The sequence below is a fragment of the Thamnophis sirtalis genome, unplaced genomic scaffold (genome assembly GCF_051295495.1).
Source record: "Thamnophis sirtalis isolate CommonGarterSnake01/CBP01778 unplaced genomic scaffold, rThaSir2_p1.2 scaffold_9, whole genome shotgun sequence".
Lineage (NCBI taxonomy): Eukaryota > Metazoa > Chordata > Lepidosauria > Squamata > Natricidae > Thamnophis > Thamnophis sirtalis.
In genome coordinates this window covers 74,261,528-74,282,071 of record NW_028261389.1, presented here as the reverse complement: position 1 = coordinate 74,282,071, position 20,544 = coordinate 74,261,528, and the positions used below count along the sequence as shown (strand labels likewise).

Below are 20,544 nucleotides of genomic sequence, written 5' to 3'. Positions count from 1 at the left end.
AAGGATGGAAGAAGGCTGAGTCAACCTTGAGCCGGTGAGACTCGAACTACTGGCAGTCGACGGTCAGCAGAATTAGCCCTGCCATCAGGACTCATAGGATACGGGGAGTTCTAGTCCTGCCTTGGGCAGAAAGACAGCTGGGTATCCTTGGGCCAATCCCTCTCCCACTCAGCCCTAAGAAGAAGGCAAGGACAAATCACTTCTTGGAAAATCTTGCCAAGAAGACTTAGAAAAAAAAAGAATATAGCAATAGCAATAGCAATAGCAGTTAGACTTATATACCGCTTCATAGGGCTTTCAGCCCTCTCTAAGCGGTTTACAGAGTCAGAATATTGCCCCCAACAACAATCCGGGTCCTCATTTTACCCACCTCAGAAGGATGGAAGGCTGAGTCAACCCTGAGCCGGTGAGATTTGAACAGCCGAACTGCAGAACTGCAGTAGCCTGCAGTGCTGCATTTAACCACTGCGCCACCTCGGCTCGGAACTAGTTTCGAACTGCTGTCAGTGAGCAGTGAGTTAGCCTGCAATGCTGCATTCTAACCACTGCGCCACCACGGCTCTTTATGCTAACATGAGGGCCGTTGTGTGATAATTGGAGCAATGCTTGCAGGAATAGGACAGATGCCTCCTGCAGCATGCCCCCCCCCGCACCCCATTTTCGGCTGGCAGAGTGCTTCAGGAGGCCACGGAGGCTGGAAACGGGCCACAGGGGTGGTACACGAGGTTCCCCCCACACCAGGGGTGGGTTCCTGCCAGTTCCAAGCTCTTCTATAGAAGAGGTTCCACAAATCTACAGTGCCGTTTAGAACCGGTTCCAGCTCCCCCCCCCCGCCCTTCCACACATCATCAAGATGAAGAGCGAGAGGAGGAATTCTGGGAGTTGAAGTCCACAAGTCTTAAAGCTGTCAAGTTTGAACGCCCCTGGGTTTTTTTTTCCTAAAGGGTTAGGGGTACATGGGTCTTGTAACTTGACAGCTTTAAGACTTGCGTGCTTCAAATGCCAGAGTTTCTGAGTCAACATTTTGGTTGCTAAGCAAGAGCGTTGTTAAGTGAGTTTCACCACATTTTACAAGTTGGCCATGCCCACCCAGACACATGACTGCCAAGCCACTCGCACCCGGTCACATGGCTGGCAAGCCACTCCCACCTGGTCACATGGCTGGCAAGCCACTCCCACCCAGTCACATGGCTGGCAAGCCACTCCCACAAAGCAGGCCACACCCACAGAAGAGGTTCTAAAAAAATTTGAAACCCACCACTGCCCCTCACCCTGTTTTGGCTGGCAGAGTCACCGCGGGCTGGAAAAAGAGCCGAGGTGGCGCAGTGGTTAAATGCAGCACTGCAGGCTACTTCAGCTGACTGCAGTTCTGCAGTTCGGCTGTTCAAATCTCACCGGCTCAGGGTTGACTCAGCCTTCCATCCTTCCGAGGTGGGTAAAATGAGGACCCGGATTGTTGTTGGGGGCAATATGATGACTCTGTAAACTGCTTAGAGAGGGCTGAAAGCCCTATGAAGTCTAACTGCTATTGCTATTGCTATTTGATATTTCCAGGCCGGCCACCCGGCCAAATCTAAGCACCCCTCAGGCTGCCTTGATTTTGACATCCCTGTCCTAGAGCAAGCCAAGTCCAAAAACGCTAGATAATTCCTGGAAGCCTGGCCCTCTGAGAAATTAGCTATCAATAGACGTAAACATGTGCCTGTTTTTTGCATACATTTGCACAGTAGGCCAGACAAAAGAGACACTCGATCAGCCAAAAAAAAAAGGGAATAAAAAGACTAAAACACCACCCTTCCAGCAATCAACACCCAGATGGGCGTAGATTAACTCCAAGATTAACATCAGACACAACAATCAAGAATTAAACAATACTCCAATCAAGGAACTCCCAAACAAGCTAACAGTAAACAGCCCACCAAGGACCATTCCCGCCTCTACTGGCAGAGCTCAAGCCTCTAGAATGGAAACTGAGAGCCAACCCCATCCCTAACATTGATGAGGTTACCTAGTATGGTGATGAAACGTTTGCAAGAAAACAACCAAGCTCAGGGAGCGCCAAGGACCCCTCCTTTCAACCCTGAGCTGCAAATATCCTCCTTTATCGAGCCAACTGTTCTTGGCAGAAATTCTTTCCCTCCCTTCTTTTTTTGAGGATGCCTTCACGAGCGGCAAAATGGTCCTTTGGATTTTTCACAAATGTATTCCTGATGTGGCCCTTCCTGCAAGTCTCTTCTAAGCTGCTTGCAGTGCTGGTGTTAGCAGGATGTATTGTTGTTGGTTTTTTTGGGAAGACAAAGAAAAATTACCCTTTGGACATCTGCATTCAATCTCCTTCCTTCCCCCCCCCCATTTGCCTGCTGCTTTAGCTGTTTTGGTCTCTCTTCTCAGCTATTTTTGCCTGAAAATGCTTCTTGGCTTTGTACATGGCAGGTGTCCCAGTGATGGCTGATCGGATTTCTTGCCCCAGTGTTCCAGGCGTCTTCTGAGTCACGCCCAGCAGTTCAAACCCCTTTTCCCCCCCACCTCAATTGCATGGAAAGGGTTTTTTTTTTTTTGAAACAAGGCTTTCATTTTTTTGTTACCAATTTTAAATTCTTTTTTTTAATGTGAATTTTGAAAAACAAACTTTTACAAATATTTACTTCCCTCCCCCCAACCTCCCCCTCCCCAAACCTCCCCCCAACCTCCCCCCCACCCCGACTTCCCAGAACCAATACAGGGTATAAATCTTTAACAAAAACAATCTAACATATACTTAAAAAGAAAAAAAAGATAGTTAATAACATCTTTCAATTGAGCTTTAGCTCCTCCTTGCTAAACTAGCTCTAGACAATTTATATCATTCCTGGTCTTTAATCATAAGCTATCTGGAATTTCTTAGTCCCATATTTATTTTGAGTATAATCAATCAATAGAGCCGAGGTGGTGCAGTGGTTAGAGTGCTGTACTGCAGCCATTTCAGCTGACTGTTATCTGCAGTTCAGCGGTTCAAATCTCACCGGCTCAGGGTTGACTCAGCCTTCCATCCTTCCGAGGTGGGTGAAATGAGGACCCAGATTGTTGGGGGCAATATGCTGACTCTGTAAACCGCTTAGAGAGGGCTGAAAGCCCTATGAAGCGGTATATAAGTCTAACTGCTATTGCTAATCCATCTTCTCCACTCCAGTTTATATTTCTCATTTGAGTGGTCCTTGAGATATGCTGATATTTTAGCCATCTCTGCTAAGTTTGTTACTTTCAATGTCCATTCTTGAATAGTAGGCAAATCTTCCTTCTTCCAGTATTGCGCCACCAACAATCTAGCTGCGGTTATTAAGTGCAAAACCAGATAAGTCTCTACAGCTATACAATCAGTAATTATACCTAACAAAAATAACTGAGGGGTAAACTTTTTTTAAATTTTAAATTCTTTTATAAACAAAAGCGTTGCCTGGGTTTTCCCCTTTAACCTCCTCTCATACACATAATTCATTCTGCCTCATGTTTCCATTTCCAATTTCAGCCGTATTATTTTCTTTCCGTATTTTTCATCTTAAAACTTAATTTCTTCTGAATACGTAAACAATATCATTATTTGCCCCTTCAAGGTTAAACCAAAGGTAACATTTCATTTTCCACCTGTTATTCTATTTTACGATAGGTACCATACATCCTCAAATACAGTGTTTATATAATAAGCATTTAACTTAATTAGTTATCCACAATTAATCATGTGAATATAATTCACAACAGTCACTCGTGCCCTTGTGACCTCTAGACTGGACTACTGCAACGTGCTCTACATGGGGCAGCCCTTGAAGAGCATTCGGAGACTTCAGCTTGTCCAGAATGCAGCCGCGCGAGCGATCGTGGGTGCACCTCGGTTCACCCACGTAACACCTATCCTCCGCGAGCTGCACTGGCTGCCTATTGGTCTTCGGATACGCTTCAAGGCACTAGTCGTCACTTATAAAGCCCTTCATGGTATTGGACCTGGGTACTTGAGATACCGCCTTCTGCCAATTACCTCCAATAGACCGATCAGATTCCACAGATTAGGCCTCCTCCGAATTCCATCCGCCGGCCAATGCCGACTGGCGACTACCCGGAGGAGGGCCTTCTCTGTGGCTGCTCTGACCCTCTGGAACGAACTCCCCGTGGAGATTCGAACCCTCACCACCCTCCAGGCCTTCCGCAAAGCCCTTAAAACCTGGCTGTTCCAACAGGCCTGGGGCTAATGAGCTTTTGCCCCCCTCCTCGAATGGTATGGTTGTTGTGTGTTTTAAATTGTGTACTGTTATGTTCGTCTTTTTATCCCCTGTCTGTACCCCCTTCCCTGACTGAATTGTGAGCCGCCCTGAGTCCCCTTCGGGGAAAAGGGCGGCATATAAATGTAATAAATCCAATCCAATCCAATTCCCTCACATCTTAGTTGGCGACATACTATTAATAATGCTAACACATTTCATTTTATTCTACTGATATATCCCTTCTTTCCCTTCCTCCATTTCTAACCATTTTCTCTTGGTCTCTCAAAAATTCTATTTCTTTTAGGTTCTTTTCTTCACATAGAAAGGGATTTTGATAGCAGTGTTCCAATTATCTCAGGGGTTGCCACAAAGAAGAGGGAATCAAACTATTCTCCAAAGCACCTGAGGGCAGAACAAGAAGCTATGGGTGGAAACTAATCAAGGAGAGAAGCAACTTAGAAGTGAGGAGAAATTTCCTGACAGTTAGAACAATTAATCAGTGGAACAGAAGTTGCCTCCGGAAGTTGTGAATGCCCCAACACTGGAAGTCTTTAAGAGGATGTTGGATAGCCATTTGTCTGAAACGGTATAGGGTTTCCTGCCTAGGCAGGGCATTGGAATAGAAGACCTCCAAGGTCCCTTTCAACTCTGCTGTTGTATTTGTATTTGATGGGTGTTGATTTTAGTGAGGTCAAACTTTGGTGATGTTGCTTTCTCTTGGAGGTTACAGAATTTAACTCTCTTGTTGTTAGTTGTGAAGTCATGTCCGACCCATTGTGACTCCATGGACAACGTTCCTCCAGGCCTTCCTGTCTCTACCATCCTCTGGAGTCCATTTAAACTCACGCCGACTACTTTGGTGATTCCATCCAGCCACTTCATTCTCTGCCATCCCCTTCTTCTTTTGCCCTCCATCTTTCCCAGCATGAGGCTCTTCTCCAGGGAGTCCTTCCTTCTTCTTAGATGGCCCAAATCTTTGAGTTTCCTCTTCAGGATCTGGCCTTGTAAAGAGCAGTCAGGGTTGATCTCCTCTAGGACTGACCGGTCGGATGGCCTTGCAATCCAAGGGACTCGCAGGAGTCTTCTCCGGCACCAGAGTTCAAAGAAGGAGTAGGTTCCTATCCAAACTGGTACCATTTTGCTTGCGAGTGCAATTTGAATGCACACGCACACTCCAATTTCAGTACTTGGTGCCGAAAAGGTTAAGCATCACTGGGTTGGACTATAACAGGGGTAGGTGGGCATACTGCATGCACAATGCAATAAAAATTGTTCTGCGCATGCGCAGAAGCAAAAAAACCAAGATGGCGGCACCTATGGCGGCGTCCGTAGAACTGGTTTGGGGGCGTGGCAGGCCTGGGTCGCTGCCGGTTTCAGCGACCCAGGCCGGCAAACCACTACCAGTTCAGTCGAACTGGTAGGAACCCACCACTCAATTAGAAGACCTCCAAGGTCACTTCCAACTCTGTTATTCTTTAAGATAGCAACTACTTTAAGAAGATAGTAACTAAGAAGAGCAACAAAGATGATTAGGAGACTGGAGGCTAAAACATACGAAGAACAGTTGCAGGAACTGGGTATGTCTAGTTTAATGCAAAGGAGGACCAGGGGAGACAGGATAGCAGTCTTCCAATATCTCAGGGGTTGCCACAAAGAAGAGGGAGTCAAACTATTCTCCAGGGCACCTGAGGGCAGAAGACAAGAAGCAATGGGTGGAAACTAATCAAGGAGAGAAGCAACTTAGAACTGAGGAGAAATTTCCTGACATTGAGTAGAATTAATCAATGGAACCGCTTACCTCCAGAAATTGTGGGTGCGCTCCATCACTGGAGGCTTTTGAAAGAAACGGGAGAGCAATTTGTTTGAAATTATACAGAGTCTCCTGCTTGAGCAGGGGGTTGGACTAGAAGACCTCCGAGATCCCTTCCAGCTCTATTCTGATCGATTGATAAAATTGGAGCTGTTTTGTCTTCTACAGGTGTGGATTATTCCATGAAAACCGTGAGCTTGGACGGCAGCCAGGTGGTGCTGCAACTCTGGGACACTGCTGGGCAGGAAAGGTAATCCGAGACCTTCTTATCTGCTTGCTGAGATCTTGGTTGGCAATGCCCGTGTGTGGTGTACTTCAGCCCAATTCCTGCGGAAGGTGTGTCAGTCCTCAAAGTAGACCAGAGTAGCAAACCACTGCCTATGTGAATGGCAAATCCCCAAAGATCCACCGGCTTCCCTCACCTGTTTTGACCCGTCTGCTGAGACACTTTTACAGGGTGTGGCTGATGAACATGTTACAACTCCTTGGAGGGCTGAGAACCAACGGTGAATCAGCGGCCCTAAAATGGGCACAGCAGGCAGGCAGCCCTGCACTAGAGGTGCTACTCCTCATAAACGCTGATCAGTTAGGACTTCATTTATTGTAACAGCTATGATGACAGAGAATGGGGCCAGAGGTGGGATTCAGCAGGTCCTGACCAGTTCTGGAGAACCGGTAGCGGAAATTTTGAGCAATTTGGAGAACCGGTAAATATCACCTGTGGCTGGCCTCGCCCCCATCTATTCTCTGCCTCCCGAGTCCCAGCTGATTGGGAGAGAATGGAGATTTTACAGTATCCTTCCCCTGCCGTGCCCACCAAGCCACGCCCACCGGTAGTAATTTTTTTTGAATCCCGCCACCGAGTGGGGCACCCTAATAAGCTTGTCAGCTGGAAAGCTGACAGCTGGGGCTCGAGACCCGAGTGCCATGTGACGGATGAGCATCCGTTACTTGCCTCAGTTCCTGCCTGCCTAGCAGTTCGAAAGCATGCATATGAGAGTAGATAAATAGGTACCACTTCGCTGGGAAGGTTAACAGCATTCTGTGTACCTCGGTGTACAGTCATACCAGCTGCATGACCATGGGAAATGTCTTTGGACATTGCTGGCTCTCTAGGTTAGGAAACGGAGATGAGATGAGAGTCGGACATGACTGGACAGCGAAAAATTTTACCTTTAGTTTTTACAAGGACAGACCCTTGCAAGTCTGAATGTGCTCCCTTTATCTTCATGTAAACGAGGACGGGATTGGTCTGAAGCCTTTTCTCAAGTTAATTTCGTGGCCTGCACTCAGGCCCCTGTAAGATGGTCGTTGCCTCAGCAGCAGTTCTTTTGTCCCTCTGCTTTCCAAACCAGCTGTGTTCCCCCCCCCTCCTTAAGCTAGGAATCCTGAAGGAGTTTTCTGTCCTTCAGCTTTTTACAAGAATTACGTACCAGAATATACCATATTTTTCAGAGTATAAGATGCACCGGAGTATAAGACACACCGAGGTTTTGAAGAGGCAAATTAAAAAAAAAGTTTTTGCACTCTGCAGACCTCCCAAAAACGGCCTGTTTTTCATGAAGACAGGCCCTTTTTTGTCAAAAAAAAAAAGGGGGGGGGCATGAATAGCCTTTAGGAGGCTTATAGAGTGCTCCTGGGGGCTGGGGGGGAGGCAAAATTGAGCAAAAAATGTCAGTTTTTTGGAGCACTCTGGAAGCCTCCTAAAGGCTATGCGCAGCCATTTTGGTGAACGGGGCGAGGTTTCAGGAGGCCAAAAATGCTGTATTCAGTGTATAAGATGCACCCAGATTTTCAGCTTCTTTTTTGAGGGAAAAAGGTGCATCTTATACTCCGAAAAATACAGTAACATTTCAAATTCGGCTCCTGTGCCAGGAGTCAGGGTCAAAGGTGGGTTCCTACCAGTTCGCCCCGATTCGGCCGAGTAGGTAGTAACTCGGCCTGCCACGCCCCTGAACTGGTTCTATTGGAGGCGGCACCATCTTGATTTTTGGTTCTGCGCACGCGAAGAACAATCTTCATTGCAAAAATGTACTTTCCCCCCCTTTTCTAACATTGTGCGCATGCGCAGATCTTTTTATGTACAAATGCACACGCCGAACCGGCAGTAATGTCGGCAGCAATTTTTTTTGTGCGCCGAACCGTCAGCAACCCACCACTGGTCAGAGTTAAAGGGTAAAGACTGGAGGAACTCAAAGGCCATACCAAGGAAATCATCTTCTGAGGGGGAAGATGCTACTTACTGGCAATTCAGCCTAATGACACCCCCCCCCCCCAGGTGCAGCTTAAATCTTAGACATTCAGTTTGGTTACAGGTGTGGTTTCCTTTGAAGAGCGGTTTAAGAGCAGTTCAAAAAGAAATGGGGATTCTGACTGAACGTTTAAAAAGAAAACTTTTCTCAACAGTCAGAGCAAATTTGAACTACCGGCCAAGAGGGGTAGGCGGGCTTTTCTCTTTGCCAGGTGTGTTCAAACACAGTGTCAGCCCTGCAGTTATATTCCTTTTAGGGTTTTTGGCCTGCCACACTCTCTATTATTTCATTATGCTGTTTCATTAGTGTAGTAATTAGGAGGGGGAATAGAAAGGAGTAGAATTGTGGAATGCGTTGTTGTCATTCCTTTCTAGAAGCCCAAGGTCATTTTTGGTTTCCGCACCTCTGCACCTGACCGGAACTAGATGGGTGGAAATGCCAGCATGGGCGAAGAAGATTGGACCATGTGATGGATTTATGGGTGTGGGGATAAGATCATGAACTTTCAACTGGGTGGAATCCCAGGAAGCTTTTAGATTTGGGATTTCCACAGTTTGTTGCCAACATGGCACGTCTTATTAAATTGGAACTTTAAGGATAGCTCTGCCTTGGACTCTGATTTAATTCTGCATGGTATTTGGAACGCTGACACCCAGATTAGACCCCCACAGCTCTAGAATGTTTTACATTGAATTGAGTTTGGACCCAGCAGGGATGATGGCTGGGTTTGACGGCTCCTTTCTGTTCCCCGTTCCGTAAAATCATTTCCAGGTATCGCAGCATTACGAAGCAATTCTTCCGGAAGGCCGACGGTGTTGTCGTGATGTACGACGTAACGGCACAAGTCACTTTTGTGTCTGTAAAGCAGTGGTTGGTGAGCGTCGAGGTAAGTCTGATTTGGTTTAAATTCTCCAGCGTTTCGTCTTTTATTTTATTTTTTTCAAGTGGTCCTCAGTTCCACCGGTCCTCTTAGACCCGTGATGGCGAACCTGCCACGAAGAGCCCTCTCTGCAGGCACGCGAGCTGTCGTCCCAGCTCAGCTCCACCTCCCGCCAGCCAGCTGATTTTCTGGTCTCTGCGGTGCATGCATGGGGGTGGGGCATGTGCAGGAGATGCGTGCATGGGGGCACAGGGTCATGCATGCATGTGCGGGGGTGGGAGGAGCGGGGGGTTGCGGCATGCCTCCCCAAGGTGCATTTCTCCTCCCTGGAGGCTGCAGGGAGGCCTACTTATACCCAAAATAGAGTGCAAGAGGGAGGATCAGACACACATGCGTGGGGATGGGGAAGGGAGTATGGTTCAGCCGAACCACTAGGAACCCACCACTGTACTGAATAAAACTCCGCATTGGTGACAGGAAGGGCATCTGGCCAGTAAACGCTCTGCTAGCTTTATTCAGTTGCCCAGACTCAACCTCGCAAGGTTAAAAGATGATGATGATTCAGAGCTTGTTGGTAGCCTAATGATCGCTTCCGTTTGTCGGTTTGGGGATTGTTTTCTTCACGTCTTTCTGCCGGAGAAGCCTCTCTCCTTCAATTGCTTTTCCTTATTTCCTAGGAGGCCGCTGGACAGAACATCCCCATCCTTTTGCTGGGCAATAAAGTCGATAAGGAAAAAGAACGAGAGGTTCCGAAGAGATTGGGGGAACGTCTAGCCAAGGTACAGCAAGAAGAGAGAACACTGGATAATCCAGGCGTAAAATAAATATTCCCTTAGCACACAGCCCCGGAAACCACTTCTTACTTTATTCAGTGACTCTCTTCCTTCTCTTATTGAGGTTAGGGATAGCCTTAGAAATATGGAACCCCACTGTTCCTATGATTGTCATAAGTAAATATGCTTATTCTGCTACATCTTGTTTTTCCCGGTAGTAGTAGGGGAAATATCCCTTGATTTAGTAGCTTATTTCAACAAAGGCCTGGGGAGCCGTTAAATTATCTACCCACTGAGCTGCTAACTTCCTGATCAGAGAATTTCGGAGGTCTCCTTTGCTTCCTGTCTAGTTTGGAGCAGATTCTCGTGTTCTTAAAAGTCAATACAGAATGGAATGGAATTAGAATTAGGAATAGAATAGAATAGAATAGGATGGAATGGGATAGGATGGGATGGCATAGGGATAGAATTAGAATAGAATAGAAATAGAATAGAATAGAATAGAATAGAATAGAATAGAAATTGAAATAGAATAGAATAGAAATAGGAATGGAATGGAATGAAATGGAATGGAATTAGAATAGAAAGAATAGAATAGAAATAGAAAGAATAGAATAGAATAGAAATTGAAATAGAATAGAATAGAAATAGGAATGGAATGAAATGGAATAGAATGAAATGGAATAGAATGAAATGGAATAGAATTAGAATTAGAATAGAATAGAATAGAATTAGAATAGAAAGAATAGAATAGAATAGAAATCAAAATAGAATAGAAATAGGAATAGAATAGAAATAGGAATGGAATAGAATTAGAATAGAATAGAAAGAATAGAATAGAATAGAATAGAATAGAATAGAAATTGAAATAGAATAGAATAGAAATAGGAATGGAATGGAATAGAATGGAATGGAATGAAATGGAATAGAATTAGAATAGAATAGAAAGAATAGAATAGAATAGAAATCAAAATAGAATAGAATAGAAATAGGAATGGAATAGAATTAGAATAGAATAGAATAGGACTTTGGAGGTCTTCTAGTCCAGCCCCCTGCTCAAGCAGGAGAACCTATACTATTTCAGACAAGTGGCTGTCTCTAGTCTCTTCTTAAAAAACCTCCAGTGATGGAGCACCCACAACTTCTGGAGGCAAGTTGTTCCACTGATGAATTGTTCCAACTGTCAGGAAATTTCTCCTTGGTTCTAAGTTGCTTCTCTCCTTGATTAGTTTCCACCCATTGCTTCTTGTCCTGCCCTCAGGTGCTTTGGAAAATAGCTTGACCCCCTCTTCTTTGTGGCAACCCCTCAAAGACAGAAACACTGCTCTCCTGTTCCCTCAAGTCCTTCTTTTCTCTAGACCAGTGTTTTTCAACCACTGTGCCGCGGCACACTAGTGTGCCGTGACATAGTGTAAGGTGTGCCGTGGGAAAATTACTTTATATATAGTCAATATAGGCACAGAGTTAATTTTTTTTAACATTTTCTAATGGTGGTGTGCCTCGTGATTTTTTTCATGAAAAAAGTGTGCTTTTGCACAAAAAAGGTTGAAAAACACTGCTCTAGACTATCCAAACCAAAACCCTGCAGCCGTTCTTTGTATGTTTTAGTCTCCAGGCCTTTGATCCTCTTAGTTGCTCTTCTCTGCCCTTTTTCCAAGGTCTCAATATATTATTTCGTAGTAGGGTGACCAAAATTGGTGGCATTATTCCAGGTGTTGCCTTACTAGGGTTTTATAAAGTGGTGCTAGTATTTCGCATGATCTTGATTCTACCGCTAGTCCTTGACTTACAACAGTTCATGTAGTGGCCATTCAAAGCTACAACGGCGCTAAAAAAAGTGTTTGATAACCGAGTCTCAGATTTGTGACCATTATAGCACCTCCATGGTCACGTGATCAAAATCCAGGCGCTTGGCAACTGGCATGTATTGTGACAGTTGCAGCGTCCCGGGGGGCACGTGATTCCCCTTTTGCGACCCTCCCAGCTGGGCTTCCAACAAGCAAAGTCGACGAGAAAAGGGAGATTCACTTAAAGTCTACTTGACTCACTTTGCAACTGCAGCGATTTGCTTTACCGCGGCAAAAATAGTTGTACGACTCACTTAACAACTGTCTCGCTTAACAACAGAAACGTTGGTTCCATTGTAGTCGTAAGTCGAGGACTACCCGTACTGTACAAGTACCAATGGAGATTTCCTTCCTTATGGATGAATATCAGGGAGAGAGATGGTATTATATCGGTTTGGACCAGTTTTACTCGAAACCGGTAGCGGAAATCACCGGTAGCCCCAGCTCTATGGCATCCCGTTTAGGTCCTTTTGTAGCCCAAAGCACGCTCACATTTGCAAACGGGTAGGGAAGGTAAGTGAATACCATCCCTAGTCAGGGACAATGGTGCTTGTTGTCCTTCCAGCACTCTCCGAAAGAAAAATCGAGCAAGGCAGTCCAGAGATTTCCCAGAAATCCTTTCAAAGAGATCAGATCAGCATTTCATCTTCAGAAAAGCATCCTCCCTCTCTCCTCCTTGGCTGGGTGAATGATAATCATGTTTTATTAACACTGTTTTGTTCTCTTCCCCACTTCTTTTTATCTGAGATGCGCAACTCCTTCCTTTTGATCCCTTCCTTTTGAGCACAGATTATCCTTCGGTTGCCGTATCGCCATCCTGGGAGTCTTCTTTACATTATAACCATTCAATCGTATTTGCTTATCGAGAATTCAAGGTCGTTTCCTACACTCCGAGAATTAGCGTGCATACAAGGACGGCCCGTGAATTTTTATTTTTCATTTTAAAAAAATGGATTTTTAAAAAACCCTCTGTTATAGCCACATTCTTATTTTCTTGTTCAGGTTTTTCTTTCCACTAAACTTTTATCAGGCTGATGTATAATATATATGTCAGGGTGTTCTGTATATATAAAACTATACAGTATATACAGCATCTTTTATTGTTTTTGTTGTGATGCACTGCTTTGAGGCTGTCAAAATCAGCTGGTCTGCAGCTATAAAGGAAGTGCAAATTATCTCTCAAGGTCCCCGTAACAGAATAACAGAGGTGGAAGGGACCTCGGAGGTCTTCTAGTCCAACCCCCTTCTGAAGCAGGAGAACCTATACTATTTCAGACAAATGGTTATCCAACATCTTCTTAAAGACTTCCAGTGTTGGGGCATTCACAACTTCTGGAGGCAAATTCTGTTCCACTGATTAATTGTTCTAACTGTCAGGAAATTTCTCCTTAGTTCCAAGTTGCTTCTCTCCTTGATTAGTTTCCACCCATTGCTTCTTGTTCTACACTCAGCTACTTTGGAGAGTAGCTTGACTCCCTCTTCTACCCTAGGGAGTGGTTAGACCATGAATTCACTGGCTGTATCTTCCATGTTTGAATTGTAGGGGCCCTTGTGACGTCTTGCTTCTGGTTCCTTTCTTTGCAGAAAAAAAACTACCATTAAGAATCTTTTAATTTTAGGCAATCTTTTTCCCCCTCCCCCTGCTCTGTTCTAGGATTACAGCATACTTTTTTATGAATGCAGTGCCTTGACAGGGGAGAACACCAAAGCATCTATATTGCACTTGGCCAGGTAAGGAAAAGAGGACTTGAGTCAAGTCAGAAAGGGATAGAAGGACAATCTCCTATCTATCTATCTATCTATCTATCTATCTATCTATCTATCTATCTATCTATCTATCTATCTATCTATCTATCCATCCATCCATCCATCCATCCATCCATCCATCCATCCATCCATCTATCCATCTAGCTATCTATCTATCATCTGTCTGTCTATCTATCTATCTATCTATCTATCTATCTATCTATCTATCTATCTATCTATCTACTATCTGTTTGTGTCTGCCTATCATCTCTCTCTCTCTGTCTGTTTGTCTGTCTGTCTACCTGCCTACCTACTGCCTGTCTGTCTGCCTATCATCTATATCTATCTATCTATCTATCTATCTATCTATCTATCTATCTATCTATCTATCTATCTATCTATCTATCTATCCTATCTATGTATCTATCTATCGTCTATCTATCTATCTTCTATCTATCTATCTATCTATCTATCTATCTATCTATCTTTCTATCTATCTATCTATCTATCTATCTATCTATCTATCTATCTATCTATCTATCTATCATCTATCTACCATCTGTGTCTGCCTATCATCTCTCTTTCTCTTTCTGTCTGTCTGTCTACCTACCTATCTACCTACCTACCTACCGCCTATCTGTCTGCCTATCTATCTATCTATCTATCTATCTATCTATCTATCTATCTATCTATCTATCTATCTATCTATCGCAGACTGAGCTCTCAATACAGCTGGAAAAGGTTCATTTTAATGTCCAATGGGATGGATTCGTAGCACCCATAGTGAAGGTCTTTCCATCATTTTCTACTTTTAAAGCACTCACGCATGACTAATTGGTGAAATTGTTTCACTCGGAGGGCTGTGGCATTCGTGGGAAACATGCCTCTCAACAATCACAACCACAACCCTCTTCGATTGGGAGCCGCCCGGAGTTGGCTGAAAGATAAGCAGCCGTATAAATGTTTTAAGTAAATAAGATAAATAATAAATGAAGGGGCCCCCGTGGTATTTCTGCATCAGAGACGGTCTGTCTCCGAATTTGAAACGCTGGAGAGAAGCCAGGCCTCCACGCGTGTTTCCAAAGAGGCATGTGGAGAGCTGCGGCTGGAAACGAGGGTAGAATAGATGGTCCAGCTAGTTAAAAAACAATTCCCCTCCATCTGCTTTTGTCTCCCATAGGATTCTAAAAGAGCAGGAAGACAACGAGAAAGAAAAAACTATTCAGCTACAGCAACAGCCTAAAAAAACAACGTGCTGTTCCAGGCAATAAAGCACAGCGTAGAACTCCCTTTAATAAATAAACACACAACCCATTTTCATCTCTCTTACACTACGGAGTCCTGGATTATATTGTCAGACATTGTTTATGGCTTTTACAGGACTGTCAGCCATTTTTCCTCCGGTTCGAATTGAAATTTTTTAAAAAATGGATTACAGAATAACATGAGCTGGGAGGGGCCTTGGAGGTCTTCTAGTCCAACCCGCCTGCTCAAGACAGGAGACTTTATTCCATTCCGGATAAATGACCGTCCAGTCTCTTCTTGAAAATCTCCAGTGATGGGGCACCCACAACTTCTGGAGGCAAACCATTCCACTGGTTAATTGTTCTCACTGTCGGGAAATTTCTCCTTAGTTCCAAGTTGCTTCTCGCCTTGATTAGTTTCCATTCATTGCTTCTTCTCCTGTCCTCAGGTGCTTTGGAGAATAGGTTTGCCTGGATCTTTGTGCCCAGCTCCTCAAATATTGGAACACTGCTATCATGTCCCCCCCACTCCTCCTTTTCATTAGATTAGACCAGGGGTTGGCAACCTTACAACACTCAAAAAAGGCCCTAACCAGAAGTCCGTGTTCAATTCTGGAGCCAACCGGATGTATGGTTCCCCCTCCATAGAGTCTTCTCCTAGCGCGGCATCCTTTTTCCTCCACCAGTCCTAGCCGAAAGCCCTATCAATTGTGGAGCCGACTGGCGACAGGGAGCTGCAGCAGAGGGATGAAAGAGCCACATGCGGCTCCAGAGCCACAGGTTGCCGACCCCTGGATTAGACATATCCAGTTCTTACAAAACCATTCTTCCTATGTTTTAGCCTCCCGCCCCCTGATTTGTTGCTCTTCTCTATGTTACAACATCTTGGATGAAAATATGGAAGATGATTGGTAATCAATTGTACTAAGAACACTGCCTCAAGAGAAGAAGGAATCAGGTGTGTGTGTGTGCCGCAACCTTTCCATTGACCTGAATTCATACATTTGCAATGTAATGTTATGGTAAGCTCACCTGCCACCAAACTCTGTAATTAACCGTGACTTGGAAAACAGAGACGCCTTGAACCAGCAATATATCATTTCTTTCCCCACCATAAATATTTAGGAAGAAAGGGAAATGTGTGAGGACGTACAGACTTCACTGGACTTTAACCTGCAGGATTGTAAGAGAACGGAATAAGAGAGTTGGAAAGGATCTTGGAGGTCTTCTAGTCCAACCCCCTGCTCAAGCAGAAGACTACATCATTTCAGGCAAACGGCTGTCCAATCTCTCCTTGAAAACCTGCAGAATTTTCTCCTTAGTTCTAAGTTGCTTCTCTCCTTGATTAGTTTCTACCCATTGCTTCTTGTTCTGCCCTTAGGTGCTTTGGAGAATAACTCAACTCCCTCTTCTTTGTGGCAGCCCCTCAAATATTGGTACACTGCCATCATGTCATCCCTAGTCTTTCTTTTAATTAAACTAGACATGCCCAATTTCTGCAATCGCTTTAGCCTCCAGGCCCCTAAACATCCTTGTTGCTCTTCTCTGCACTCTTTCTAAAGTCTCCACATCTTTTTTTTACATCATGTTGACAAAAACTGGATGCAGGATTCCAAGTGTGGCCTTACCAAGGCCTTATAAAGTGGTACCAACACTTCACGTGACCTTGATTCCATCCCTCTGCTAATGCAGCCTCTGACCGTATTGGCTTTTTATGAGCAGCTGCTGCATACGGCTGGATTGTATTTAAGCAATATGTTAAGTGAGACCTGGATCGGGGCCACTTCCGAGCTCAGCTCTTTAACACAAGCCCCGGCAAAGATTAGATCAGGTTCAGAAATGGCTGGTCGGGATTACAAAACCTGCAATCCGAGCCGAATAATGCACAAATTACCCATGTTTGGCTTGCAAAGGTGAACAGTGAGATGAGATACGGGCAGAAGTCTATGAAATGAATTCTAAGAACAGGTTGCTGCGTGTAAGAGCTGCAGATATGTTCTCAGCTGAAATGGTGAGCAGGGCGAGAAGAATTGGTTCAAAGCAGTGGTGGGTTTCGAACATTTTTGGAACCTACTCTGTGGGTGTGGCCTCCATTGTGGAAGTGGCTGGCCGGCCATGTGACCTGGTGGGAGTGGCTTGTCGGCCATGTGTTCTCTCTCTCTCTCTCTGTCCCTTTTTCTTTTTTCTTTCATCTCTCACTCTTTCTTTCTTTTTTCTTTCTTTCTTTCTTCCTTCCTTTCTTTCTCTTTCTCTCTCTCTGTGTCAGTCTGTGTGTGTGTGTGTGTGTGTGTGTGTGTGTGTGTGTGTGTGTGTGTGTGTGGTGGGTTTCAAAAAAGTTTGGAACCTCTTTTGTAGGTGTGGCCTGCTTTCCGGGTCCACTGGTAGAATCTCTTTTAACCGGTTCGGTAGATTTGACGAACCGGTTCTACTGAATAGGTGCGAACTGGTAGGAACCCACCTCTGGTTCAAAGATTCAGGAGGATTTGGGAGATGAGACATACTGGAACCTTAAGAAAACCAGAGCCTCAGCTTCCTGGATGGCCGGATGGCCACCTGTCAGATAATTGAGTAGATACTTACCCTGAGCAGAAAGATTGACTGTCCACTAGATCTTTTATTCAAATCTATCCATTTGATGATCAAAGCAACAAGGCTGTTTCTCCTTCTGACCGAGGCTTCCCAAGAGCATGAAGCAAACTGCTTGTCCCCACAAAAAACCCTTTTATTAATTGACTGTGAATTCTGCTCATTCACATCCAGCAAAGTCTTTCAAGGGAGGATTTACAGTCACAGACCTTCTCTGGCTTGGAGAGCTGACAGACCGAGATCTGCAAAACTTTGGTAAGGAGTCTCGGAGAGTCATGAACCAATTAAGTGAACTAATTTGTCTCCTGCAAACTCCACTCCCCTTTTGCTCCTCTTTTATTTCCTCTGGGAGGGGCCATTCATCGTCCACCTGTGGCCTTACTCCCAAGTCGACTCCTGTTTTTTAGCTGTTCCCTTCGTCTGGCAACTCTGCGCATGCGCACACTGGTAACAGGCTCCAGCTGTTCAGCTGCCTCACTGATGTCTGACTCTGAAGGCAGCTGATAACTGTCATATGGCCCTGGCCTCATCTTTGCCTCCGACACAGAGCCCTCATCAGAGCCTTCTCCAGACTCCAGGACTGGCCCATCTTCCTCCCCAACCTCCTCACTGTCCGAATCTGCTGCCAGCTCTGCTAGCCGCTGGTGAGCCACAACAGTTTCATTGTGTTCACATCTGGAGCCCAACTGAAACAGATACCTTCTCTAGGTGGACCCATGGGAAAATAAAATATAGTTGACCATTCCTTACGGATCAAGGCAGCTTTCTTCTGAAGGAACTTCAGGAATCCCTCTCTTAGAAAGTTAACAAGAGCATATAATAAAGAACAGGTTCTTCATGTGGATCGACTAGATTCATAAGCCACCTAGGCAGGAATCAAGGAAGGTCATTGTCCATATTCCGAGGCTGCAGTGACTGAAAACGATCCTTCAAAATCGGAGAAGATGCCACTTGGTGCGAACCAATCTGTGCGAATTCAACATCCGGGTCAGCAAAATGAAGATTCTCAATCATCCAGATGGAACTGGCTGAAGTTGTCTGAAGATTGAATTTTTTTAAAAAAAAAAATTAGGCCAGTTGCAATGATTCAGCCAACTGCAGATGACCTTCAGCCAGGTCAGCGGAGATATGAATAAATTTAATCTGAAAACGCAAGTGGATTATTACCCCAAGTTAGCAGTTAGGATGTTAACAACTCCAGATCTAGCTAGAGAAACCAAATAAACTGGAAAGTGATTTGTGGATGGTGGTGGATGTACAGATCAACACTTTCATGCCATCAGGATAATTACTGTATAATTTGGGAAGGTAACAAATGCTGTTTGAGCTTGAAGGGATAGTTAGGTGATGCTGATTGGTGCAATCGATTATTCTTGTAAATTTCTTTTTATATTTATGATTTTATACGAGCTGCTTGGAATGTGTCAAATCAGGCAGGACATAACTCACGTAAACAAATAAAAAATAAATAAACGCTCTGAGTGGATTTGGCTGATTATTTGATGGATTCTGTCCCGCTTCTGGTTTATACGCTCACACGGAAGGTTGCTGTGGTGAATTAGCAGCTTACTCGAGGTGGAGGAGATAACAGCAGATAAGGAAAGCAATCCAAAAGCGGCCTCTAAACAACACGTGCTTGCCAGAGTGGTTCTGCTTTTAACAGGAGTGCACGGAATAGTCGAAATCCAATCCAAAGCTCTGAGAGCCAGATCAAAGTTGTGAGACAATCCAGAGGTCACAATTTCACGAGCAGAATCCACACAAATGTCACACAAGAGCTGGAGATCAAAGAGTTGATTCCAACAAAGGCTACAGAGAAGCGGACAACTATTAGATCTATTAGATCCCACAGACTAGGCCTCCTCCGAATTCCATCCGCTGGCCAATGCCGATTGTCGACCACCCGGAGGAGGGCCTTCTCTGTGGCTGCTCCGGCTCTCTGGAACGACCTCCCCGTGGAGATCCGGACCCTCACCACCCTTCAGGCTTTCCGCAAAGCTGTCAAAACCTGGCTGTTCTGACAGTAGCGGAAATTCTGAGTAGTCCGGAGAACTGGTAGCGGAAATTTTGAGTAGTCCAGAGAACCAGTAGTGGAAATTTTGAGTAGTTCAGAGAACTGGTAGCGGAAATTTTGAGTACTTCGGAGAACTGGTAGTGGAAATTTTGACCAGTTTGGAGAACTGGCAGCAGAAATTTTGAGTAGTTCGAAGAACCAGTAATGGAAATTTTGAGTAGTTTGGAGAACTGGTAGTGGAAATTTTGAGTAGTTTGGAGAACTGGTAGTGGAAATTTTGAGTAGTTCGGAGAACTGGTAGTGGAAATTTTGAGTACCTCTGGCTGGCCCCAGGAGTGGGATGGGAATTGAGATTTTGCAGTATCCTTCCCCTGCCACACCCACCAAGCCACATCGCACCAACCAAGCCATGCCCATAGAAAATGTAGTACAAAAATTTGAATTTCACTACTGCCTGGGACATCGCAACCGTCATAAGTACATGCCAGTTGCCAAGCCTCTGAATTTTGCTCACGTGACCACAGGGATGCTGCAACGGTTGTAAGTGTGAAAAATGGTCATAAGTCACTTTTTTTCAGGTCTGTTGTAGCTTGTAGTCACTGAACGAACTGTTGTAAGTCGGGGGCTACTTGTGATAGGAGGAGGTGTAATGCCTGTTACCCACGACTGCCTCTCTGTCAAACTTTAACTTAAACTTTAATAGAATTTGTATGCCGCCCACTCCCTAGGGACTCTGGGCGGCTCACAACAAGTAAAGAGCATTTAAAATATTTAAAAATACAAAATTAAAATCACCACAACATCCATTCCATCAAGTGGGGCTGGAATTTCATCAACAGCCCCAGGCCTGCCGGAACAGCCAGATCTTGGTCGCTTTACGGAAGGCCAGGAGAGTGGTGAGGGTCCGGATCTCAGCAGGTAGCTTGTTCCACAAGGCCGGTGCAGCTACAGAGAAGGCCCTCCCTCGGGGAGCCGCCAGCCGGCATTGTCCGGTCGACGGCACCCGGAGGAGGCCCAACCTGTGTGATCTTATTGGTCGTTGGGAGGTAAATGGCAGGAGGCGGTCTCTCAGGTAGCCAGGTCCAATACCATGTAGGGCTTTAAAAGTAACGACTAGCACCTTGAAGCGGGTCCAGAGACCAATGGGAAGCCAGTGCAGC

At 45.0% G+C, this 20,544-nt stretch overlaps 1 protein-coding gene across 1 annotated transcript in view; it reads left to right on the top strand.

The window, feature by feature from the left end:
• Window positions 1-14,869, top strand: part of CRACR2A (calcium release activated channel regulator 2A) — a 52,212-nt gene extending 37,343 nt beyond the window's left edge. Inside the window, exons 14-18 of the mRNA XM_087722267.1 lie at window positions 6,211-6,292; window positions 9,066-9,180; window positions 9,852-9,953; window positions 13,449-13,525; window positions 14,721-14,869. Coding sequence (XP_087578393.1) covers window positions 6,211-6,292; window positions 9,066-9,180; window positions 9,852-9,953; window positions 13,449-13,525; window positions 14,721-14,811 — 467 coding nt within the window. The 3' untranslated portion in view covers window positions 14,812-14,869. The remainder of the gene's footprint in view (window positions 1-6,210; window positions 6,293-9,065; window positions 9,181-9,851; window positions 9,954-13,448; window positions 13,526-14,720) is intronic.
• The last annotated feature ends 5,675 nt before the right edge of the window (window positions 14,870-20,544 follow it).